The sequence below is a fragment of the Echinops telfairi genome, unplaced genomic scaffold, assembly GCF_000313985.2.
Source record: "Echinops telfairi isolate 266 unplaced genomic scaffold, ASM31398v2 ScPeMD7_20;HRSCAF=75, whole genome shotgun sequence".
NCBI classification, from domain to species: Eukaryota; Metazoa; Chordata; class Mammalia; order Afrosoricida; family Tenrecidae; genus Echinops; species Echinops telfairi.
Genome location: NW_022103917.1, coordinates 10,161,902 through 10,188,663, shown reverse-complemented (window position 1 = coordinate 10,188,663; position 26,762 = coordinate 10,161,902). Strand labels below are relative to the sequence as shown.

The following is a 26,762-nucleotide window of genomic DNA, read 5'->3' as shown; positions in this document are numbered from 1 at the left end:
GATTGCTGAGACTGTCACTCTTTATGGGAGTAGACAGCCTCCTCTTTCTTCCGCGGAGCTCCTGGTATATTTTAACCACTGACCTGGTGGTTAGCAGCTCAGTGTGTAGCTCACTACACACACACACACACACACACACACATATGCTCATATGATGCATATATATAAAAAGATAAGTTGAAATTAAATATCGATATATCTTAAGTGTGTCTGTGCATATAGATAGATATATCTCCAGTGTGTGTGTGTGTGTGCTTGTGTGTGTGTGTGTATAGATAGAGAGATAGATAGATAGATAGATATCACAAAAAGACAAGTTTCAGTCAAGTAAGAAATAGATGTGGGCTTGACTATAATCTTATAAATCATCAGCGTCTGCTTAATGCTCTTGAAAATCTGACCAATGCTATGGAAACAGCCACAAAATGTGTATGTCCATTCATTCTTTGGTAATCCTGACAATCTTGTATTCGTGACTTGACCTGTAATTCAACACAGAGAATTAAAAAGTTGGGCGACAGAAGCAGAAAACATGAGCACAAAGAGAAGAGTGGCTTTTAAAAGACTTTACAAACTCCTATGCGTACGAACACACTTTATTAAATTTCAGTCTAAGATATACACAGGTCAGCATTTCACAAAACATCCTATTATTATTTTTATTATCCCAAAAGCAGTTACCATGAGATGCGAGGGTGTTAAATAAGGCAGTCAAGCAAAAAATACTTATCTACAGGATTTAAACGTATCAGCTCTTGTACTTGTTTTCAAATAGAAGCTGGAAACACGTAGTACAAACGTAGAATAGGAAAGAAGAATTCAACTTTACAACAACGGCCACTTTTCAAATATTGGACTTTTTATAAAAATAAAGGGGTGCTGTCAGCGGGGCTCATCTGCACAAATGGAACCTGCTCATCAATTTAAACAATCCAAATGAACCGTGGTTTGAACAGTGAAGTCAATCCATTTCCTTCCTAGTTCTCACTGCCCCATCCCCAAGAGTCGCGTTTTCCTGCCCCAATTTGATCCCACCATTGAATGACAACTGCAAAAAGAATGTCAATGATCGTGACATTTCACAGGTCATTAAGAGGCCTGCAGTAGAGGCCCCAAAAGGATGGCCCAAAGGGTCCGTTCGAGGCAAAGGAGACAGTAGAGTGAAGGCAGGGACACAGCCGCCCAGAAGACACCATCTCTGCTTCTCGGCAGAAAACAGCTGACCACGGTTCTTAAATAGAATACCCAGAATGCCATCCAAGTACATGTTCGTGAATATGGCACACAGGAGACAAGTTTCATAATGCTGTCTACACATTTTGATTGGCTTTAAAGGACAGGTCAAAGCAAACCAAGAAAGATAGCCATTCACGGCCACTATGGCGGTTACTGCCACTTGGCAAACAAAACCAACCACCAACACACATGATGCTATAAGGGAACGCCCAAAGGCCAAGCGAGCCTCTCTGCTAACTAAAGAGACTATGTCTCCCTTCAGGCCATACGACGTTACCAGGCCCAGTTCCATGAGCTTTGCCTTCAAAAGACACAAATGCAGTGGCTGTTGTTTCTTACAGTCATTAAAGAATAGATGATGAGCCTAGCCCAAGACAGATTGTACAGCGATGATGGCTGACCACATGGGAAAAACAAATCCATTGCCACAGATATTTTTATACAGTGATCAGACAATAATTAGCAGTGAGGTACAGTCCAGGTTTTGAAATCGCTCAGTCATGTTTTTGCTTTCTTTAAGACTTCAATAACTGATGCTGCCTCAAGCTTCCTGTTCTGTACACCATTCAGACTTCAAACCCAAGCCCCCTACCTGCTGCTATCCAGTTGATCCGGGCTCATGGCCACCCTGCAGGGCGGAGTAGAACTGTCCCACCGGGGTCCCCAGGCTGTACACCTCTCAAAGAAAGCCGACAGCCATGACTTTCTCCCCTGGAGCATCTGGGGAGCGCCCAACCGCCGACCTGTTGGTTGGCAGCTGGGTTGCTGGAAAAGCTATGCTCCCCAGGGCTCCTTGTTGGATCGCTCAAATCACTTGTTAAAAGGTGACTGCGTAAAACATTGAATCGTTCAGGTCTTCAGAGAGTCCTGCAAGATCCCACACTGCCCTGTCAGGCTGTGTGAGCAAGGACTAGTTTCCCATTCGGGTGGCAGAGCCTCACTGAGCAGCGCAGGATGAACCCAACAGAGCCAAGGACTAAGGTAATCGAAACAGCAGCAAGAAAAACGGGAATGTGGCAGCTACACACAGAAAGCCCCCCTCTCCCCCGACCTTATGCGACACACCCCTTACAGCATAACCGGGCACCCCAAGGCACCTAGCGCCTCAGGACACCATCTGAGACACACGCCAGCTCCGTGTAGGCCGTTCTACACGGTGGTCTGTGTGCCAATAACATTATTCGTTCATTTGGAGGTGCTCCACACATCTGGTCAAGGCAGGGATTTCTTCTCCTTGATAACACCACCTAGAAATATCAACAATATTTATATATTCCTTAGGGCAAGATGTTGGGGTGAGGGGGAAAACAACAGCAATGAGGGTAGCTAAGTCACAGCAGCTCCATCAACTCAAGCAGGCAGCCTGCATGTCCCGAGACAGACATCCTCAACGCTAACATCAGACATTCCCAACAGCGCAGAAGCAGCGTGAACAGTAACAGAAGCAACTGTGCGTTTCTTCCATTCTGTGGGAAACAGCAAATGAGCAAGCAGCTCAAACGGGAAAGGGAAACAAAACGATGTATTTGAAGCTGATGCAGAAACAGAGAGCAAAACTAAACAAAAATCAAGACAAACAGAAAAATCAAACCCCCCAAATCTACTAGCATCCAGCGCGAGTCTTCTTTTATTGTGAAATAGAAAGATTTGAAAGCATGTTGTCAACAGAGGACAAACACATACATCTCTCAAGCAAGAGAATTTCTGATCAACTCTATCTGTCATCACATTGTTGAGAGAAAAGACTCATAATCGAAATTACATGTCAGTATTTATTTCTCCTTAAACTTATAGACTCTAAAAATAGGGCCCGTGAGGCTCCGAGAAGGAAAAAATTAGAGAGATAGAATCCAAGCAATCAAAATGAACACGGGAGATTTAAGTCACTAAACCCAAAAGGAGATCAGCGGAAACAGGCATTAGAAGGGCAATACACTTGCAAAATTGGATTTTAGAGAAGAAAGAGATGCCCAGAAATTGTGGCATCCGGCCGAGTGGTTTTAAAGCTGTAAAACTTTAATCCTCATTTCGGATCAAAGTTCTCTGCATTCCTTACTAAATGCTTTCTATAGGAAATAGCAGTTAAAGCGCTGACTCAGAAATGGGTAAGTCACTTGGGTGAGAGATTATCCACCGAGATGAACGCGGAGCGTGGATTGGCGCATGCTACTGGAGACTCTGCGGGAGTGCTGCCTTTAGCCAGGGAGTGTGAGGACAAGCCACTGCTGCTACTACTGCCATCCAAAACATTTGAACTGAGGACAAAGCAAAAAGAATTATAAGCAAATGCATCTATCAGGGTAATCATTACATGCAATGACACAGTTTCGAGAACTCATAAAATCAATAGGGCATTTGTAAATAATAAAAAACCATCCAAGCAACAGCAATGAACTATACAATGAGCTGCATTTAGATAGACAACTGCGAAATGATTTTTTAAAAAAACCCAAAAACCAACATCAGGGATATTTAAAATAAGACTTTCTGTAAGAGTCGCGTGCCATCCAGGAGGTGCCTGAATGGCCCAGTACCATTCCTTGCTGTTCTGGACACACCCTGGAGCTCAAGAGATTTCTAACTTTTGGGTTTCTTGCTTCTTACCTTCTTGCCAAACTTCGAGTCTTGGAACGGCTACTTCTTGGGGTACCTCAGACTGTCGTCGGAAGTAGTCTGTAGTAATGCTTCAGACTCCCCACACTTGACACCAGTCATTCAACTGACCTAGATTTTGCCACGTCCCAACTACCAAAAGGCTTTTTTTGGGTCCCCCTCGAAATTACATGAATTTCTTTGAGCTCTCCTTTTCTTGACCCTTCAGATCCCAAAGGCCCCTCCTCTCTCTCTCTCTCTCTCTGAAAGTTTCCCTTCTTTGATTTCTACAGCTACTATCCAGTTAAACTTCTAAACTCGCTGCCATCAATGCTGACTCATAGTGACCCCCCTGTGGGTTTCTGAGACTGTAGCGGTTTACGGGAGTACAAACCCCAATCTTTCTCCCTCGATGCTGCTGGTGGTTTTGTACTGCTTACGATGTGATCAGAGCCCAAGGAGTAACCACTACACCACCAGGGCTACCACAATCCCCATGCCTCATCTTCCACAGCCTTTGTAATGCTGGCAAGTACCAGCAGCTTCTGCTTCTATTCTTCCACTAACACTTTTTAAGATCACTTTACTGGGGGCTCTTTCAGCTCTTACAGCAATCCATACATCAATTGCATCAAGCATATTTGTACATATGCTGGCATCACTATTTTCTAAACATTTACTTTCTGTTTGAGCCCTTGGTATCAGCTCCTCTTTTTTTTCCTCTCTCCCTCCCCTCCCTTGTGAGCACTAAAACTCTTGATCTGGGCTGCAAGATACACACACACACACACACACACACACACACACACACACACACACTCATAGGAGCTTCAAAAAGTCGAGGGGAAAACTCCATTCTCATTTCATTTAAAATTCCCATGAACTTTTGAAACCCTCTCCTCCCTTGTGTATCCCAGCCCCGGGATAACTTAGCTCCCAGCAATCAATCAGGCCTCCCTCAACACCTGGCTTCATGATTTAGCATCAAGCTGCTGTGACTCTTACTAAGCAATCTATAACCTGCCTATAATCTTTAAACTTTGTTCAACATTTTGCATTGATTCGCTTTTTCTAATATTTATTGTGTCTGCTAAGTGCAGAAACCCTGCTAGACATTACACATTGCCCTCACTACATTACCAGTGCATAACAAAAGGCAGGCATTTAGGGCATCATCATGCTAATAAATACATTACAAAGTTAAATGGGGCTAATGAGAGGGTGTCACATGGACGAACAGGGACAGAAATCCTTCTTTGAGCCCCATGCTGAAGATGCGCAGGCATTAATGAACTCAGCAAGGTGCAGGAGGAAGTAAAGAGAGCTCTAGGCACCGCAAGCAGGCAAGTGTGGCTGGAGTACAGAGGGCAGGGGGAGGGGGAAGGGGAGAAGGAGAGAAAGAGAAAGAAGTTTTAGGATTGGTACAGGTAAGTTTGTTCTTTTTGGAAAAGCACACACACAGAAGTAGAGAAGGCATTATGAGTAAGGAAAGAGGGCTTCCAATTCCAGTTTGAGGAACTCTGGAGGCATAGTGGTTACGTGTTGGGCTGTGAGATCAGGAGTTCGGAATCATCGGCCACTCTGAGGGAGAAAGGCAATGCTTTCTCCTCCTGCAAAGAGTGACAGTCTCAAAAGTCCATAGCGCAGTTGTCCTCTATTCTGTGCGGTCACTATGGGTCAGAATCACCTTGGTGGCAAGGACTCTTTGGATTTCCAGTCTGGTCTCATTAGCTCCTTTACTGAAGCCCATCCTGGTCTAACATGCTTGAGTTCACCATCTTGAATGTTGCCATTTTTATGAATTCCCAAGTGAGTTTATTTCCAGTCTCAAGTAACCTATGGCATATAAGGAAGTTTCTGGGCCCCTTGATGAAACATCTTCCCCCCCTCCCAGCCCGACTTCCACTTTTCAATTTTTCTTCCAAAAGTCTTTTCTTCCTAATTCCCTGTTGGTCGTGTGTGTGTGTGTGTGTGTGTGTGTGTGTGTGTGTGTGTGTGTTTAAGGTGGAGACAGAATACAGACAGGCTTCAGAAAAGTAAAACGGGAGCTGGTTATATTCCACAGTAATCACACTGCATGCGTGCACTGTTGTCAAATTAATAACACCACTTTAATAAGTTTGGAAAATTTGCACCAGCTTTGATTCCATCACCACCGTCACCAACCCCACCCAACCAAATGGTAGAATGGGTTGAAAATCTAAATTACTCCACCTACTGAAAGCACGTGGCACAGATTTCCTTAAGACATTGGAACATGTGTGCTTTGTCCTCCCACTGTGTTTTTCCTAGACTAATATGTAAATGACTTTCTTTCCTAAATCACATACTGCCTGGGCCTCGGCAGGCCACGATCTCTGCTTGGATTAAAGCTTGGCCATCAAGTAGATCATTGGAGGTTAATAAAGGCCTTCTTATTCTGACCAACGCGAGTTAAAAGATTCCATTTGCAAGCAGTCCTCTTTGCTTAGGTGAATCCTGTATCCTTTCAAAAACCTGCTCCGTGCAATGAAATCTGGCGTGGGTCACCTTAAGAGAAATAAGCTAATGGAAAAGTGACTGAGGACACTAGGGGGAAACAACAACTAAGAGCCTCAACATTTAAGTTCATGTCGTTTCATGAATTTCTTCTCCACTCTTACATATTGGCCTGTATCATTGTGTTCATTAACAGAATGAAAGAAAATCGCTTACACTGAGTCTCTGCTGCAGTTTAGATTCAGAACTTGGTAAGCCTTTAACCAGACATTTTCATGAACCTAGCCTAGTTTGATGGTTTAAAGGATGATTACCTAGTACGGAAATGTTAAAGGTTAAACCCCTGTCTCTTCTTCTTTGGGGCAGAAAACAGACTATAACTATTTAAAAGTTGAAAACGCATCTACTGATGATCTAACTCTTTCTCTGCACATTCAGAGGGAGGGTAAAAACTGCTTCCTGAGTTTCCTATTGAGCAGCCGGATGTCCTTGGCAATCAAAACTAGAAGGCAGCTGGTTCCTGTTGCTGACCCTAGTTCCAAGAATATGGATGCAGAACCAATGGAAGTGTATTCAAGAGTCAAGAAGGGGGGAGGGGGTTCCTGCAAAAGCCAGGGCCTAATTTTGAATAAAAGAAAGATGTCATCTTAATCTCTTCATTGTAGACATGAGATCTCAGCCATTATTAGTGCCCACGGTGTCCCAAGTCTTTGTGCAGTTTTAAGCTTTAATGACCTGTGTAGCACAGAGGCTACACACTCACAAAACACATCACTTGGAATTTATATTCACAAATTTCTCTTGACAGCTCCGTTTTGAGAATTCTGAATAATAATTTTATATGCTTCTATTGTGGTAAAAGTCTATGTTATAACAACTCGCCATTTTCAGGGTCTATGAGTGTATCTCATTAATTACATCCACTATGTTGGGCAACCACCACCATCATCGATTTCCAAGTGTTTCTTGTTGCCCCAAACAGAAATTCAACATCCCTTTACCACTAACTTGTCTCCAACGGACTGCCCCAAGGGCCTGGGCATCAGTAATAAAATTGGGCCTCTAAGCATTTGCCCGTTCTAGATTATTTCACACAAGCAGGATCATATAATACTGAGCCTTTTGTATCGAACTTTCTTCACTGAATCTCGATATTGAAGGACTGTCCATGTGGAAGTGAGTATCAGAATTCTAGTTCTCCTCACGGCTGAATAATATTCCATGGTAATATACACACCCCATTTTGTTTATCCAGTTATCTGCTGCTGAACACTTAGGTGGTTTTAACCTTGGAGCAATCGTGATGCTATGCATATTTATGTACAAGTATTTGTTTGGGTACCTGCCTGCAATTCTTTTGGGCACCTGCCTAGGAGTGGATTGCTGGCTCAGATGGTGATTCTGTTTAATTTTGGGAGGAACTGCCAACCTATTTCCCACAGTGGTTGTACCATTTTACAGTCCCACTGGAGATGAATGAGAATTCTGCTTTCTCCAATCACCATTCTCACTGGGGGTTTGGTTAGCTTTCCCCAGGAATTAATGGCCCTGAGCATCTTTCCGTGTGTTTGTGGTTATGTGCATATCATATCTTTTTTGGAGCAATTTCTAATCAATCCTTTGGCTGTGTCTTAATTGGGTTGTTTGTTTTGCTGTTTCTGAGGTATAGGAATTATTTATATATATGCTGGATAGTCAATCCTTACCAGATATACGGTTATAAAATATTTTCTCCTATTCTGAAGTCTATTTATAGTCGAAACCACCTAAAGGTCGGTGGTTTGACCCCACCAGCTGCTGTGCAGGTCAAAGATGTGGCAGTCTGCTTCTGCAGCTTTGAAAATCCTGTGGGGTGGGGAGTTCTACTCTGTCCTGGAGGGTGGCTATCAGGCAGACTCACTCGAAGACAATGGGTATCTGACATTTTACACGATGACTCCCAGGACTCCAAGTAGCTTTGCTCATGATAAAACCTATCTGCTAAGAATTTCAAACATGGCTAGCCTTTAAAAAGACTAAAATCTACCAATACAATGGAAGATGCCGTATATACTCGAGTATAAGCCGACCCGAATATCAGGCAAGGCACCTAATTTTACCACAAAGACTGCATTAAAAACGTGCTGAAAAAAAAGCGGCTTATACATGAATACATATGGTATTCAAAACTTTTTTTAAGCAAAGCCACATAGAGAAGACGATAGGTTCTCAAAGACTGATTACATAAATATGGGATTAAAAACATCCAGACCTAATACCCACTAACTTCATCTGACCAGTACTAGTGCTCCTCGGGAGAAATATTTCATTTAGGAAAATACTAGAATGCTTTCTAGTACTTCTGGGTCTGTGATTTGCTTGGAAATTCTCTAGAGGAGGAGGAGGAGACCAAACTAGATCACACTGACTGGCTGTGTTCTGAGAGCTGTGGGAGGCGGGTAGGGTAATGGGGACAAGGGAGTTCATTATGCTACTCTTTTAACTTTGTATAGGTTGAGAACTTTCCATTAGAAAATGGTAAATGAGGAAAAAAAGGAGCCCTGGTAGTGTAGTGGCTATGCATTGGGCTGCAATCCGAATGGTCGACAGTTCAAAACCACCGGCTCCTCTGGAGAAAAAACTGGGCTTTCTACTCCCGTAAACAATTACAGTCTTGGAAACCCACAGGGGGTCACTATGAGTCAGCGCTGACACTATGGCAGTGAATGAAGTGAGAAAAATAACTCTATTTCACATTATTTGAGCTGGATCTTGGCTGGTTAGTCCTCTAGAGCAGCTGTAATACAGCAAGTCCTCCATCAGCTGTAATTTACCCAAGTCCTCCATCACCGATGGCAATGCTCCTAGAGTTCTTAGAGCCAGACCGAGGGCTGCGGGCAATGTGAGTAGTGGAATCAGAGACATAAGTCTCACCATAGCCATTGTCACAGGCAGCCGAGGTCTCACTGGGCAGGGAAACAGAAGTCCTGTCTGCACAAGGGGAGAGGAGGACCTTTGGTAAATACTGTTACTTTCACTTTCCTTTCTCGCTTTTGCACTTGGCCCTGTCTTTTGGCATCCTGGGACCATCAGCCTAAGACAATCTAAAAAGAAAACTCAGCTCACCCTCTAGGATATTGGCAAAATGCTCTCGTGTCTTTGGCCTGACTTGGAGGCTTGGTCAGTAACTGGGTAAGCAAACCTATTTATAGTTGCATGCGTTTAAGATGAACATGACCTGCAGTTTCAACTAGGGATTCGGTTTCATCCACTAGTCCTCTTGACAAGTTTCAGAAGTGTCTCTCAGCACTCATCTACAAACGTGGAAAAGCACTGTCCCCAAATTAGCACACTGGGCAACCGAGGGCAGACACAGATGAGAGGCCAAAGAACTCGTGGGCCTGAAAATAGTAAGAGCAATCTCAAAGGCACCTGCTCCTGCCCAGGTTAGAACGTGTACTGGCTAAGGCACTTACTAAATTGGACTAACTCGTGACTCCTGATCAACTACAGACTCCAAAAAATCTCTCTGCCATAGAGCGGATTTCAACTCATAGCGACCCTATAGGGCCAGGTACAGCAGCCCCTGTGAGGTTCCAAGGCTGTAACTGTGAAGTATAGATTCTTTGACATAAAACAATAAATTAGTGATTTGGGAAGTAATTGCCAGTCCTTACCCCTCCTGCATAAGTGACTAACACATACCTTTCCTTTACAGGATGCCATCTTTTTCATTCATTCTTTTTTAAAAAATCATTTTATTGGGGGCTCATACAACTCTTATCATAATTCATCCATCCATCCATTGTGTCAAGCACATCTGTACATTTGTTGCCATCATCATTTTGAAAACATTTGCTTTCTACTTGAGCCTTTGGTATCAGCTCCTCATTTCTTTTTCCCTCCCTCTCTCCCTCATGAGCCCTTGATAATTTATAAATTATTATTATTTTTTCATGTCTTGCACTGTCCAATGTCTCCCTTCACCCCCTTGTCTGTTGTCCACCCCCCTGGGAGGGGGTTATATGTAGATCATTGCGATCGGTTCCCCCTTTCTCCTCCTACCTTCCCCTTCCCCTCCTGGTATGGCTACGCTCAATGTTGGTCCTGAGGAGTTTATCTGTCCTGGATTCCCTGTGTTTCCAGCTCTTATCTATACCGTGTACATGCTCTGGTCTAGCTGGATTTGTCATCTTTTTCTTTTTAACATGAGTGCCTTTGTGGGCTGTTAAAAGGCTCGCACTGCAAAACTTGGGAAACACAATAATGGAGACAGGCATCTAGAACAGGGGTGCTCGGTGAGTGGCTTTCAAAATAACAGCTGCGATCGCATCCCTTTCCTTCGGATATGGCAGCATCTAAGCCAGCAGCTCTCAACCTGTGGGTTGTGACCCCTTTGGGGGTCAAATGACCCTTTCACAGGGGTCACCCGATTCAACTAAAATAATTTTATTGTGGTGAGGTCACCACAACATGAGGAACTATATTAAAGGGTAGTGGCATTAGGAAGGTTGAGAATCACTGATCTAAGTGATGTCTCTCCTACAGGATAAAAGGTAACAACTAGCTTAAAAATATGGAAGGCCCTTTAAGTTAGAGACCTAAAGTAGGAGGTGTAAAGGCAAAAGAACTGGGAAGTGCTGCTAGAAACATAGAACTGTGGTGATGGAATCAACACTGCATTTGATAACAGTTAATGCTATCTAGAAAATACTATGCTTAGGGAAGGCTGGTATTCTCTGCTAGGTGAAAGGACATAATACAAAACGTAGACAAAGCAGCTACAATCAATGTACATCATCAACCGCAACCCAGAAACTACTTCACCCTGTCCAGCTGTGGATAATCTACCACCTTGTTAGTAGCTATTGAGAGAGGCTGGCTTACCACGGAATTGGGAATAAAAAGGCAAGGTGCCAAAGATATCATACACCCCCCCCCACCCCAAGGAAGTTCTATTGACTTTACAAGTAGCTGGGTTTTTATTTCGCAGTGTCTACACCTCCACGGGGAACACACACACACACACACACACATACACACCCCAAGGAAGTTCTATTGACTTTACAAGTAGCTGGGTTTTTATTTCGCAGTGTCTACACCTCCACGGGGAACACACACACACACACTTCCCAAGGAAGTGCTATTGAAACGGGGAATGAAAACACACACACACTCACACACACACACACACACACACACACACACACACACACACACTTCCCAAGGAAGTGCTATTGAATTTCCAAGTAGCTGGTTTTTATTTCAGTGTCTAGACCTCCATGGGGATCTCCCCTCTACAAGTACAGATCAAAAGGTGAATAGGTCTTACATGATCCCACTAGATCAGGTGTCCTCAAACTACGGCACGCAGGCCACACGCGGACCGCTGAGGACATTTATCCGGCCCACCGGTGTTTTTGCCCCATTTTTTTTTATATTCAAAATAAGATATGTGCAGTGTGCATAGGAATTTGTTCACAGTTTTTTTTTTAACTATAGTCCGGCCCTCCCACGGGTCTGAGGGACAGTGAACTGGCCCCCTGTTGAAAAAGTGTGAGGACCCCTGCTAAATGCTGATGTGGTTCTTTTTAAATGGAGCCTATCCTAATGCCCGTTGGTTGTATTCAGTTGTTTACCATGAGCTGAGATCAGACAGTTGGGCAGCCTCCGGGGACAGCATGTTGGTAGTGCCTTGGAAGAGTCTCTTGGGCTGGCTCTCCGTCTCCATTTCACCTAAACAGAGAGAGATTATGCTGATGGGAAGACATCCCACGAATAAATACTGGCGTGCTGCTCAACTGCAACTGAGCTCTACTTAATCAAAGCTTATCATTTTTCTTCCAGCGGTTACATCAAAGCTCTTTGCCCATGTGCTTTCAGAAAGATCTTATTGCGTAAACCCCAAACGCCAAACTCGCTGCCATTGAGTCAGTTCTGACTCACAGCAGTGGCAGTAGGGGCCAGGGTAGAGCTGTCCCTGTGGGTTTCCAAGACTATAAATCCTTGTGGGAGTAGAAAGCCTCATCTTTCTCCCACGGAACTGGTGGTTTTGAATAGCTGACCTTGTGGTTAGCAACCCAATGTGTAACCTACTCTACCACCAGGGCTCCTTCATTATTACTACATGGCCTCGATCAAAAAGCCACCAGCCCTAAAACCCAAAGCCCTCTTTAGTTTGCTGTGGCTCTATCCATGACCTGTAATAGTAGAATATGGATTGGGTCACATAAGATGAGCCAAGACTAACCACAGTAGCATCTACAGTATTCACAAATCGCTGATGCCGACAGTTAATACAACGTAATGTCCAGGACAAGCAAAGACTAATGCTGTTGGCCGTTTGACTATGTAAACATTTCCTGAGTTTCAGTTAAATAGGATTAAAACAACAACACCAACACACACAGTCTGGTAAAGAGTATATAAATAAAAGGTTGCTTTTGAATTTTGAAGCACCTGGCTCTGGGTCCAAAGGTCAGTGGCACAAGCCCACCAGCTGGTCCTTAGGAGGAAAGGGAGGCTTTCTGCTTCCATATGGATTTACAGCCGTAGACCCCTACAGGGGTGGTACTACTCTGTCCTGCAGGGTGACTGTGAATTACAATGGACTCAATGGCAATGGGTCTGAATTCACACCTCCGAGTGAAGAGGAAGATGAAAAATACAATCTTGAAAGCACCTACCTGTGGAATTCTTAATCAATTCGCAAAACTGGCAATTTATTGGCTACCTCAGTGCCTACCAATTTGCTCACAACTGGTCACAAAAAGCCTCTGCGCCAATAGGAATAACATTCTCATTTTACCACTGGGAGTGCAAACACTGGCAACCCTAAGTGAGGAAGCAAGGGTCCCTTTGAACATACGCTGTGATTGGAGTTAAACCATGAACACACCTTGGCTTTAAAGCTTTTGTATCTGACCTTTGCCATAGGCTATTCAAGACCATTTCAGCCAGGAGTCTATCTACACTCCATTAGGAAATTGGAACTTTGAGCTTAAACAGCTAAGAGAGATTCCCAGTGAAAAAAAAAAGAATAAGTTAGAACCCCGGCAGCATTCACCTTTTTCTCTCCAAATTATTCACTAACGTAATTTTCTCTTCTCTATATAGCTAGCCTGAAATTCAGAAGTGGTGGCATTTTATTAATGGCTTTTGCCATACTATGGAGCTTTCTCAATCTGCTGCCTGGCTTCCAACTCCACCTCCCTAACAGGAGACTTCAGCCCTTTTTAGCAAAGAATCTCTCCATCTGCTGGTATGTTTTGGGATTGCTGGGAAACAAAATCACAATTCTCTCACCTTACTCTGGGCCAGATGTACTAACAGTTAACAACAGCAACCGTTTTCATTGTCAAGCATGATTTGCATTGAGGGAGACCTGATGGCACAGTGGTTATGGATGGAGCTCCTAACCACAAGGTCAGCAGTTCAAAACCACCAAGTGTTTCATGGGAGACAGATGAGGCTTTCTATTCCTATAAAGAGTTTCGGTCTCAGAAACTTACAGGGACAGTTCTACCCTGTCCTATAGGGGCACTAAAAGTTGGAATCGACTCAATGCAGTGAGTTTGGAGTTCTTGACTCCTAAGGTTCTTTGAGCTGGTGTATAATGGTGAAAACCTAGTTTAATTTCTAAAGTACAACATGCTCGCTAAATACTAATATTGCCACCATCAGGATCTTGTCTCTGAAGCATCCGCTTGTCAGCTGGAATGTGGATGATGATATGCCTGCAAAGCCACAAGCACCTATTCACCTAACTTTAGGAGGGCTGGCTTGTTTATTGGCCCACTAAGCAACCACTTAGTGAACCGTTCTCCACTTTCCTAATGCTGCAACCCTTTAATACAGTTCATGTGGTGGTGACCTCCCAACCATCAAATTATTTTCGTTGCTACTCCATCACTGTCCTTTTCCTACTGTTATGAATTGGGCGACCCCTGTGAAAGGGTCGTTCGACCCCCAAAGGGGTCGCGGCCCACAGGTTGAGAGCTGCTGACTTAGTGAATTGTCTTTGAAAAATTATCACTAAAAGTCTTGTTTAAAATGACATCCAATGCTTGCCGCTGACTACACCTGTGTTAACTGGCTTTGCTTTAAAATCCGTCCCCTCCCCTAAGCAGATTCTCTCAGGTGCCTTCTATAAGCATATAATGAGTACTGATTGAGCTCATTTTAGGTATTTATGACCTGTGGGTCAAAATAAGGTAAGGGAATAATACCTTGCTACCATTTATCAAAAACACGACCCACCAGCAAATTAAGCCCTTGGCTATCGAGTCCATTCCGACTCATTAGCGACCCTGCCTAGGGTTTGCAAGGTTTGCAGTCTGTATGGGAGCAGGCAGCCCCTCTTCCTCCTGGGGATGTGCAGTGCAATGCTTACCTGGCAGCTCCACCAGGGCTCCTTATAAACACTAAAGCGCCTTGAAGATCCGGCAAGTCCTTCATTGCCGAGGAGTAATTTCATGGTGAGCCATCTGCTTCCATAAAAATGTACATCCTGGAAAGCTGTACAGAACAGTCCTTCCCTGCCCCATGTGGTCACTCTGGGTCAGAATCCACTCGCCAGCAGTGACCGTCACTGTACACGTGAGCAGACTATGCCATTGATCTATGCGCTATGGCAGAAGCATTCTGCAACATATCAACTCTGTATTTCATATTTAAATCAGTGAGAGGGAATATTTCTGGAATATATGCTGATCATCTGGTTTTTTAAGTGAAATTCAGTTATGACATGTACAAAAACAAAAACAAATATACAAGCTCACTTGCCTTCAAAGTCAAAGCTGATTCACAGTGACCCCCTGTGGGTTTCCAAGACTGTAACTGTTTACAAGAATAGAAAGTCTTTCTCCCAAGGAGCTGCTGGTGGTTTTGAACTGCTGACCATGGGGACCACAGCCCAACATGTAACCACTATACCACCAGGGCACCAGTATGAGGTATAAAGAAGATATAAAAATTCTGACTCATAGCAGCCCTGTATAGGATTTCTGAGGCTGGAAATCTTTATGGGAGCAGACAGTCTCATCTTTCTCCCGCGGCACAGTGGGTGGGTTTGAACCGTTGACCTAGCGGTTAGCAGTCCAATGCTTTCCTGACAGTGCCACCAGGGCTCCATTATCAAATAATCAAGTTTCAAAATTCAGACTTGCTAAAGCATACATTCACATTCAGGGAAAAGGCGAATATGCATTGAACTATTTTCAGCCAGAAATTCTAGTTTTAATTCAAGCTCGACTGGGTTCAATAGCAGAAGCGTGAAGCATACCTTTTCTCTTCACAGGGCCAAGGACGCTGGGCCTAATGCACTTGACTGGACTTTGACTCCGCCTGCTTAAGTGAACAAACAAACAGGATGACCCACAGTGCCCCCAAGATAAGAGACAGGCAATGCTTACACAGCCCACCAAATTAGCACAGATACACAGACCAATGGACAAAGAACCAAATCTGACATTCATCTAAGGGAGACAAGGAAAATGCTAAGGTTGGATGCTGAGTAACTGAAAGGCCAATCCATGATTTGACCTGGTCGATGGCAATCTGGAATCACATGGCACTTGAAGCGATTTCCTTTCCTTGTAACAAAACAAAATGCCCAGCACAGTTCTTTCAAATGATCGCTTATTAAAATGTCACTCGGATCTTATCTGATATACGACCTTTAGAAACATTTCCTAATCCTTAGTAAGAGTAAATGATCGTGTATGTGCATGTGTGTGCCCGTGTTTCCCTTCTGGATATAAAGCAACACTAAGTCTCCATCCCGGAGCCTCGATGGCGTTGTGGTTACGTGCTGGGCTGCTAACCACAACTACCAGCTGCTTCTCGGGAGAAAGACAAGGCTTTTTACTTCTATAGATATGGACAGTCTCTAAAACCCAAAGGGGCGGTTCTACTCTGTCCATCGAGGGTCACTATAGGGTCGTTATGAGTTGGAATCCACTCAATGGCAGTGAATTTGAGTGTTTCCAAGAAGTCTGCCTATAAGAAGCAGATATAGGTGTGTTCCCAGAGAAATGCTTTCAGTTGTACCTATGTTTAAAAGCTTCCAGCATGTCATCCTGGAGACAAGCTTAATGAGTGGCATTTAAACTGCATTTAGAATCCCCGATCACATACCTCGAAAATCGTCTTGGGCTGGAAGAGGGACTTGGCGACAGTCCACTGCTACTCACAAACATTTGAAGAGATGGTGAGAAACATTGCTAGAACAAAATGTTTAACATTAAAATCAATCACTCCCGTTTTCATGAGGTTCTTTTTACAGAAATGTATGGCGATGTGTTTCTCAGCTGTCTCTGGATCTATATATTATTTATCCCTTTCAAAATCCTCCCCAAGTTTCACTAATTTTCATAGAAGTCACTGCATTGGATGCTTTCCATGTCAGGTAGTAAGGTGTGGGGCAGAGGGTGTTTTTGAAAGGACACCCCGCCTTGTGTGATAGAGGGTTACGATGTTGTCCATGAGCCTACCTTTCCAAATCCTCTGGTGGGAGATGGTGCTGGAGAAACTGGAGTGAAATCAATTCTCTTAGGAGAATATAATTTCTCCGGCTTGTCGCCATCGCTATCACTCTGTAAACATAAAGTGTTATCGCCTCGCAAACATGCAGCACATCACAGCTCTTATTCTAGAGCTCTAACGACTATCACACACCTGCGTTTCTAAAGCGAAAGTCGAGTGATGGAAAAGCCGAGGGTATACCTGTGGGACCAGACGGCACAGAAGCCTAGGGAAAAATGAAGCCAACCAACCATGCACAGGCTGCAAGCTAATAAAAAGCAAACAGGCACGGGGGCAACTTTACCAGGCTCAAGCTCTCATCCCATGATTGGCTTATCTGCATGACTGTTTGCACTTCCCTAAAACCAATGAGACGGAAGGTGTCAGTGCTGACAAGCCAGCCACGCCAGCTGAGGTTGATCTCAGCCACCCCTGGGGAGCACGCACCTTTCACGTGCAGCCTCTTGGTTCATCACGTCCACCCCTTCTTCCTGCAAAGAGAACACGTGCTGAACAGCGGCTATGCAGCCACCCGTTTCGCCATGGCATGCGGAGCAGCAAGGTGGTTCAGCTTGATTTGAGAGAAAGCAAATCAGCAGGCCCAACACCGCTGCAGCCCGAGGCCACATCTGGCGCTTGGCTGCCGACCCAGAAGGCCTGTCGGGGTCGACAGCTAGCCAGGGTTCTCTTCCCGAGGAAGAGACAATCTGGACGGAAGGAGGGCGGGGCAAGGTGCAGACTGGGCTAGGAGGGAGAACTTACCCTTTTGATTTGTTGCAGTCGGCTACTCAGAGTGCGGCTAATCAGAGTGCGGTTCGGGGAGGTGGAAAACTGCTGGAAAACAAAAGTCGACACTGACAATTTTTGGAGTCACAAAGTGGCCGTCTGCTGGCGGGACTGGGCTCCAAACCTATGCCCCGGAGGGTCCCCTAGTCTCCTTAGAAAGGTGGTTCTTTAAAAATCACTGGCCTCTGATGGACTTGAGGCAACATTTTAGAAGGTACAGCAGGTGTCCAACCTCAAAGCAACATCTGTCACTAGGCAGCTGCTGGCTTTATCATTTGTCCCCAAATGAACACGGCTGTAAAAAGACCCCATGCTTTGGAAATCTCCATCACCCCACTTGTCTGAAACCCAAACTCACTGGCCTACATTTGATGCTGACTCATAGGGACCTGGAAGGACAGGGTAGAAGTGCCTCCTCCCCTTTTGAGTGTCGCAGAGAGTAACTATTTATGGGAGTAGAAAGCCTTGTCTTTCCTCAGCGGAGCAGCTGGTTTCAAACTGCCAACCTCGTGGATTGCAGCCCACTATGCCGCCAGGGTCCCCTTGTCTGAAAGAAGGTGCTGTGTGTGGGGAAAGTTGCTGACACAGGTCTTTATTCAGTTGGCGTACCAATGCACCAAGGGGGGGAGGTAGGCTGATTGGTTCAGTATGATGGGGAACTCCAATACCTTCAGAGTGGAGTTAAGAGATTTAGCTTACGCAATTTCAAGTCAAGGAGCCCTGATGGTGCTATTGGGTAAGTGCTGAACTATAAGGCCAGTGGTTCAGAGCCACCAGCCACTCCGTGAAAGAAAGGGGAGGCTGTCTACTCCTGTAAAGATTTTCGGGCTCAGAAACCCTATATAAGGTTGCAAGGAGTCAGAATCGATTCCGAATCGATGGGTTTGGTTTGGTTAGTGCAGTTTATAGTGATAGCATTAGTGATCAACCTTTAGAGTGCCTTTAGATTCCCAAACCAAACCAAACAAACCCACTGCCATTGCATTGATTTCAGGTCACAGCAGCCCTATATAAGGTTTCTAAAATTAGAAATCTTTAAAGGAACAGATAGCCTCATCTTGCTCCTGTGGAGCAGCTAGTGGATTTGAACTGCCGATCTAGTGGCCCAAAGTCTAACCTATAGTGTTACAAGAGAGCCTTCAAACCTAACTTAAAGACAAAAGAGTAAAAAAAAGTAAAAAACCACCACCACCACCACCACCCCCCACACCAAACTCACTGTCATCAAGTCAATAGGATTTCCGAGGCTATAACTACAGAAAAACAAAATCTTCCTCGTGAAGATTACTAGTTAAATCTCACTAGTGAAATCTTATCAAACCTTAATGGTTACAAATAACCATTGCAAAGGCAAAGGGCATCTTTATACTAACTAGGCTTTCCCTTAGAGCAGTGCTTCCCAAAGGAAGTTGTACCATTCCCCCTGTGGGGGCGGGGGGTGGGGTAGGGGGGGGTGCTGAAAGTATCCAGGGGGGCTGCCAAAGCAGATACCTACACTTTACCCTGGATGATGGGCTGTAGGACAAACCATTTTAATTGCTGGCAATGGGGAGGCAGTGCTAAGATTTGGGGGGGGGGGTGTTGAAAAGGGAGTATAGGCTAAATGGTCGTGAACCTATGTCTTAGGTCACTTTTTAAAAATAGTTTTTGTGGAAGCGATCCAATTATGCACCATCAGAAAAAATCCAAATCTGAGCACACAATGTAAGGCACACTCCTTATCACCAGATCTCACAGGGTTCTAACTTGGCCAAAGGCAAACACAATTTGTTCCCTAATGCAGGCCAAATAAGTCTATACTAAGATGACACTGTTATAAGAGTTACAATTCCATTTTTAAAGTTTTAGTATAAAAATATAATTTTAATAATATAAAATGGTCCTTAATGGCTACAAATTATTTTCGGTCAAATGTAATTCAATATAGTATATATAGTAAATGTATAGTTAATAATCCACTCAAATATTATTTTTCCTCCAAAGCTATCCCTCCCTTCAATACCCCTCTTGATTTTTTCTCTCCTTGGCTTTGAAAAGGGAAACTACCATTAAAGTCCTTGTAAAAAGTCTTCTCCTCCCTCTTTTTGTTCTCCATTTGGAAAGTAATGTATGTTTCCTGGTGAACTGTGAATAGGATCACTTGGAGAGCGCTGAGTCACTGGGCAAGTCAACAGGGCAGGGAAAGCTGTGGAATGGGAGGCTGGGGGAGAAGGGCATGGATGTGCAGGCTGATAAGAGAGCAAAAGGAACCCCAAAGAAGCAGGCCAGCCAAAGAACTGCCAAAATCTGAGGAAAGAGAAAAATGAGCGAATCTAGATTCACTATCCACCTGATATTCAATTGGTCAATGCTAGACAACAGACCAGAGAGGGACACCTAGCCAAGAAGCTGTGTGTGCTACCAGGAGTGGGTCGGCTGAGGGAGCACCCAAGGGCTTGAGGAGGTGCTAAGTAGAGCAAAGAGCTCATGCGGGATAAGAAACAAAGCCCCTGCCACTGGCAATCAGATGGGCCTATGGGCAATCTTTTGCAGAGTTGTAGTAGGAGTAGCGAGGTTTCCAAAGCTGGGGTCCAGCTGATCAGAAATCGGGAGACAAGGAGCTGGAGTTGAGAGCGGAAGAGGATGCTGTGGAAAACCTCCCAGAGCAGAATTTGAAAGGGGGAAGGAGTGCGCTGCTTCCTGCACGTGAGATGTGTGAGCTGGGCAAAGAAGAGGGAAGGAACAGAGGCGGTAAAGTCCCAAGGTAGAGGGGAGGTGAGAGACAGAGCCCAGCCAGTGACAGGAGTGTCAGGAGACATCTAATAGGAAAGCACCAGGTGCACAGGCAAGGCCACCTTAAGGAGAAGGAAGCCAGGAGGCACCTGCCTTCTCTGAGGAGGGAGTATTAAGGGCAGTCTGGTGAGAGACAGGAAGCTGGCCATGACAACTAAAAAAGAAAGAAAAAAAGATTGAGCTATTGTTCTGGCCAAGAGCGTGGAGCCAGTGGTCCTGTGAGCCCCATTCCCACTTGCTCCCCACAAATGCCTCCTTTCCCTTCAAATGGCCAGTGTCTTCTGATTTCTGCCCTGCATAAAGGAAAACCCATCCCCGGGACCCCAAGAAAGAACATTTCCATCACACCGAGTCGACGTGCTCCCTGCCCCCACATCAAATCAGCTGGTGCCCATGTCTTCTCCATGCCCATCCCAGTGACCATCCTCATGAGTGGCTGGACCATCGTTTCTGACTCATGGTACCCCCGTGTGTGCAGAGTAGAACTGGAGAGGGCCGAACCACCAACCTGTCTGTTAGCAGATGAGGGCATGACTGTGTGCCCCTCCCAGGGCCTCCAACACAGATAATAGATGTCTGTCCCTGGAGGGTGCTGTGGAAGACGTCCCAGAGGAGAGGGGAGCATTCAATGGAGTTCCGCAGGGTCAGAAAGCTCCATTGGAGAAGGAGAGCAACCGAAGGCTCGCCTAAGGGCTCATCCTGCGCATGGAATTCCTGTGGTACCTGCAGCACACCAGGTGTGCATTTGTACTGGAGCCCAGAGAGATGGGCGGGCCGAGAGCTGATAGGCATCTTCTGCACTCACCAAGTAGGAAGTGGAGTGTAGAAAGGCAAATTGATTGTTACCTTCCTCTAGATGCTATTGATAACAGGAATCTAACTGGATGATGCTTAGAGACTTCTTTCACAGATGTGGCAGAACTCTTTAGACTGGCTGCTTTGGCTGCTGCTTTTAGATGGGAAACTAACACTTAAGCCCAACTACTTAGAAGGGAGAGTACTCTGCAATGTGCGAGATATCACACACCTGTAGGCAGTGTAGTCACCTAAGGCGAGCTTAATGACCTAGGTCTCCTTAAGACCAGATAATCATTATACTGTTGTATACGGATGAGGAGGAGCCCTGGTGGCATGGTGGTTCTGCTTTGGGCTGCTAACTGCAAAGTCAGCAGTTTGAACCCACCACCGCCCTGCAGGAGAAAGAATGATAAGACATGCTACCCTCAGAGAGTTACCGCTTCAGAAACCCACGGAGGCCGTTCTACCCTGCTCTCGGGGTCACTGTAAGTCAGAATGGCAGTGAGTTTGCTTCGAAGTTTGTTATGTTGGGGACAGGCGCCCCTAATGGTGCAGTGTTGATGCTCAGCTGCTGACCCAACAGCGGTTCAAATCCACTCCCTGCTCCAAGGGAGTCAGCTCTGTGGCAGTCAGCTTCCTGAAGGCCAACAGCCTTGGCAACACTCTGGGGCACTCTGCTCCGGAGGCTCCAGGCTTGGACTCCAGGCAGTGGGTTTGACACCAGCCACACCCTTGAGCCTATTAGCCGGCCATTCATTCTCATATTAAGTGGCCCCAGTATTCAGCTCCTCCTCCTTTGCTTTCAGGTATCAGTATCACTGGACATCAAAGGACCTCTTCTGATTGGCTACTTCGCATGCACTGCTGGGGGGCTGGAAGCTTAGTATAAACATGCAGACATTTTAGAAGATGCAGAGGTCAGAGGGGCTCTTGTGCTTCCTGTGCCGGGACTGTGGTGGAATCTCATCTAGCCATGGAGAGCTTGGTGTAGCTGACATTTCAGAGGGCTTCCATACAATTGGAGCCCTGGTGGCATAGTGGTTACTCATAGGGCTGCAATCCACATGGTCGGCAGTTCGAAACCACCTTTTTTGAAAAACTGGGCTTTCTACTCCCATGAATAGTGACAGTCTCAGAAACCCACAGGGGGTCACTCTGACTCAGCATGGACTCCATGGCGGTGAATGAGAGTTTTTCCGAGACAACTGGAGCGATGGGGTAAGCAAGCCCTGTTGCCATGAACCACAGAGGTTTAAACTTTCTTATCATTTCCAACCCCACCAGTGAATAAGGTGATTCCTGGCAGCCTGGGCTGCGTAATACAGTTGAGATCAACAACTCACCTCGAGAGGAGAGACCCTGAGAAGCCCTGAGAGGGGACTGCCTTCACAGCAACACCCAGCAGATGAGTCAGGAAGAAAGCCCCTGCCACTGTGGAGGGGGTGTTTTTGTTCTGCAGCCTAGGTCAAATAACGACCACAGTTCTCAGCTACCTCAGGACCACGGGGCAAGGAATGACCAAGAGCAATGAAAAAGGCCTTAGAGAAAGCCACAAAGTTCCACAACAACCCTCCCCCCCCACCCCGCCCCTAAAAGCTTAGCGAGGTCACTTTTTTTGCACCCAAAACTAATAATGGCCACTGTGTGAAAGACCGTTCATCTTTCCTCCTTTGGGGAGGGTGGGGGGACAAGTCTCTGCAGCACATACTCTTCCAAAAAGGAATGGCCAGAAGACCTCTCTCTGGCCCAGATCCCCGAGATACTTACTTCCCTACTTACCAAGTTGCTGCGGCTCATAATCGTCGTACTATTCCTCCGAGTTCGAAACGTGTAAGGCTGAAAGGCCTGTGAAAAGTCACTGAGAAACCAAAGTTCAATTGTTAAAGGATCTAGAAGACATGGCGGGTTTCTGGCAGTTGGGGTTCACATCGATTCTCATAAACTCCTCACCCTGCTCATCCCTGGCTCCCTACCTGGGGTGCTATGGATGACAGGTTTGCCAAGATACTCCTCTCCTGGGGGCAGGGGGAAGTAGGGCAGGGAGAGGTGTGGGGGTGGAGCTCTAGAGTGGTTGCCTCCAGCTAGCTGGTGAGTGCTCACCCCTACCCCACCCCACCCAACCAGGTCTCACCAGACCAGGGAAGCCTCATCTGTTTACCCCGCAAGACTCACAAATCCTATCTTTTTCTGTGTGCCTGGTGACGTGAGACCCCTATCAGCACATCCGTCACCTTTGCCCCATCATTGCTCTACCTGGAGGGCCATTGTTGGACCTGAGGCTTTGTTAGTATGTGCCCTCTGCCCTTGCTGCCTTCCCATTTCCTGCTATCATCTCACAAAGCCTTTCTTTGCTCTCCTCCAATGACCATTTCCCAGGCCCCACCAACCTACCGCCATCTTTCCACCCAAATAGCACAGGGGGAGACCAGATACTTCTTAAGACCGCTTCCATAATTTACCCCTCTTTATTAAAGAAACATCAGAACCTGTGCTCATTTTTGTATACTGACTCTTCAGAGCCTAGCAGAATGCCGCGGCCATTTTACCAACACAGCGGCTTCGCAGGGCAGAACTGGATTGAGCACGACTGGACTGGACTGGGCTGGCCTTCTGAGCCCCTTGGAATTGCTGAACTCAGCCCACCTGATTTTCAGATGAGAAAACTGAGACTCGGAAAGGTTAAGTGATTCCTTCAGGATGGGAGCAAGTGAGAAGATTGGCCTGAGGCCTGGCCTAGCCAGCATACTATTGTCCAGTAATGATTTAAATCATCATTCATCATTAAAAAAAAAAGAAGCATATTCTTAGGGTTGCCTAAATGCGGGTCAACAAGATCACCCAAGTGCCTAAGGACTGCTCTTTCAGACCCGACTGAAAAAAGACCACCCCAAAGACCAGTTTATTCTTCTACTAATAAAAATAAATGTAGCCTTAGGAAGAAAAAAGTCCCTTAATTATTCCCTCAGTTTCAAAATAGTCATTAATAAAAGAAAAGAGTAAATCTGCCTCCCCTCACCATCACACACACACACACACACACACACACACACACACACACACACACACACAGATTTTCTCATCAGTTCAATACTCCAAGGCTGCTGTTTTCCTTGCCTGCACTGGATTAATATGGTTTGGGCTAATTCCATTGGCACCCCACCCCCCTTCTGGGGGCTAATTCCATTTCTACAGGGTCTCCCAAGCTGGCCCTTTCCGTATGATGAATTGTCTACTTTTATAAATGAAAATGCCGGAGACTCAGGAGGAGCGCCCACCTAACCTTAATAATCACAAGAGGCTGCCCTAAAATAGACCCGTCTAGTGACTCATTCACTAGACCCTGCCACTCAAACTCAAGGGTCGATTATTTCCCTCATTTTCCAAAGCCCGCATTCGTACAGAGCTAGCTAAGCTGTATTTATTAAAAAAAAAAATTCACTAGTTTTGTGGCATTGCAGGGCATTTCAGAGTCTGAAAACAAGAGGATGAACCCAAATCATTTCCTATGATAAAAATACACCCTTTCCGGGCACATTATTAGAGAAACAGTGATTGATTAAACCCCTTTTAAAGCCTGGGATCCTCAACCCAGCTTAGAAATAGCAGCTCTTGGGGACAGGTGTCAAGTTGCAAGCCCAGTTCCAGGGGCTTCAGTCTGACGCTGGGTGCTGTCAATTAGGCAGGGCAAGCAACCTGTCAGAAGAGCCAGAAGCTGCCTGGAGCGAGTTCCTTTAGATAGGAAGGACAGAGCCACAGACAGAGGGTCCCTTCTCACCCTCTCCCAGGGTTTAGTCACACTTTCACTCTCTACCTTGGGATCCTAAGGCACTGAGAAGCAAACTCGTCCCCACCTCCTCGGTTTGGAGACCCCAAACGAGCTCCAACTCTCATTTAAGCTGCTTGTCAGGGCCAAGCCCCCCCACACCCCCACCCGCCCCGCCAACCCCTTACTCCATCCTCATCAGCCTTGCCCACCTGAGCCCAGAGATCAGGGGTGCGCTGTTGGATCTCCTCAGGGTGACCCCCTCGGATGTATCAGGCTCAAAGTCCAGCTCCATTTTCTCCTGAGCCATGTCCGGTACTCGTAGGCAGGCAGGCAGACAGGCAGGCAGGCAGGCAGGCAGAGCGGACAGTGCTCAGCCCCTGGTGCTATGCTCTGGACTCCCAAGACTCCTAGTGCTGGACTGAGCGGCTGGGGACGGGCAGCTGGGGGCGGGGGCTAAGGGGCGGAGGCGCGGGGGCGGGGGGCGGAGAAAAGTCTCGGAAGGAGGCGGAGGGATGGAGGAGGAAGATGAGGAAGGCAGGATGGAGAGGGGGGCGGTGGTGGACGCAGACAGAAGGAAGAGGACTGAGCAGAAAAGAGAGGGAGACGGAGGATGGAGGGTGGAGAGGTATGGCGGGAAGACCATAGGGTAGAGAAAAGAGGATGAGAGAGGGGAAAGGGGCAGATAGAAAAGCGGGAGGGCAGACAAGAACGATGGAAAAGGGCAGAAGGGGAGGGGTGGCAAGGAAGGAGGACAAGGGGGCAGAAAAAGAAAGGTTTAGGTGTGGGGAAGAGGAGTGAGGAAGAGCAGGAATAGAGCGGAGGAGGAGAAAACTAGGCATTGGCAAAAGTCATGCTGCTACATTGCTGGCCGTGGACCTCAATCGGGGCCCGGCATCACACGCCGTGGCTGCCCGGGCTGCACTGGCACCGAGGAGCTGGCAGTCTGGGCGCCTCCAGCGCCCCATGCTCTGGGAGCAGGTTCTGCTCCCCATGCTCCAGGTCCCGGTCCCTGCGCTCCTCAGTGGGATATGTGCTTCTCCCTTCCCTCCACCCTTCCGCCTGGAAGATCGGTGGGGGCTCGGTCCCTTAGCCACCGCAGGGCTTCCTCTTCTGGTCTTGGTTTCTAGTGACCCCGAGCAACTCGTGGGAGCCAAGATCGAAAGCTACAACCTGCCGCTGTCTCCTTTTACGCTTCGGGAAAAGGAGCCTTGGCGGAGCCGCGGCTCTCCAGTGTCCCGGTACCCATCAGTTTCTGCGCATGCGCGCGGGGCAGCTCCAATGGGGGCTCATAGTCATGGAGCGTGCGTGCGCGCTCCGCCCCCTCCCGCCCCTCGCAGACTTTCCCCACAAAGGGGCGGGGCGTTTCCAGGGGACACGACGCCCTCCTCCACTGCATTGGCCCGGGCACCATGGCGCTTGATTTCAAAAAGAGCCAATAGGTTGGAGAACTGCTGCGGCGTTTTTTCGGGAGAGTTTGGCGTAATGTTGAAGAGAATTCTAAACACGGGATTTCCACGGATTTCGGTCCCAGTCTGAAGGCTATGACCTCTGTAACTTGATGGCTGATCCTAACAGTGGCGTCACTGGGGGTGTGTGGATTGCAGACACTGTCTGAGGGAGTGACACCCAAATGCACCCCAATTCACACAAACTCCCTTTCTTGCACATGGGCATATGTACTCCTGATAGTAAAGAAATGAATAATAATAAAGTGGGCATTTCATTGGCGCTGCTCGTTCCAGAAGGCTAATGAAGTCAAGTAAAGCACAGAGAGCCCTGGTGGCATGGCGGCTTGAGCATTGCATTGGTAACGAACTGCTAGATGGGCTGT

General features: G+C 46.4%; 1 protein-coding gene across 13 annotated transcripts; it reads right to left on the bottom strand.

The window, feature by feature from the left end:
* Positions 1–580: 580 nt before the first annotated feature.
* Positions 581–25,300, bottom strand: PABIR2 (PABIR family member 2). 13 transcript variants are annotated; one of them, XM_045288356.1, is made up of 11 exons: positions 25,141–25,300; positions 22,933–23,023; positions 17,572–17,643; positions 17,257–17,300; positions 17,114–17,168; positions 16,779–16,880; positions 16,423–16,508; positions 15,569–15,633; positions 11,925–12,021; positions 5,163–5,181; positions 581–2,483 (listed from the first exon to the last, which is right to left on the bottom strand). In XM_045288356.1, the coding sequence occupies exons 1-11, from the start codon at positions 25,236–25,238 to the stop codon at positions 2,334–2,336; spliced, it is 879 nt and encodes a 292-aa protein (XP_045144291.1). In that variant the 5' UTR covers positions 25,239–25,300; the 3' UTR covers positions 581–2,333. The 13 variants fall into 13 exon arrangements, with proteins under 13 accessions (XP_045144291.1, XP_045144292.1, XP_045144293.1 ...); XM_045288357.1 differs by having other exon boundaries at positions 15,569–15,630; XM_045288358.1 differs by having other exon boundaries at positions 22,945–23,023.
* Positions 25,301–26,762: the final 1,462 nt, after the last annotated feature.

Excerpts from the sequence above, each read along its gene's own strand:
- PABIR2 (XM_045288356.1), bottom strand. The coding sequence starts at position 25,238 with ATGGCTCAGGAGAAAATGGAGCTGGACTTTGAGCCTGATACATCCGAG. Across the intron at positions 15,634-16,422 it reads AGCCCAAGACGATTTTCGAG|CAGGCGGAGTCAAAGTCCAG; the intron begins GTATGTGATCGG and ends TGTTCACTTAAG. Across the intron at positions 12,022-15,568 it reads TGGCCCTGTGAAGAGAAAAG|GTGAAATGGAGACGGAGAGC; the intron begins GTATGCTTCACG and ends CTCTCTGTTTAG.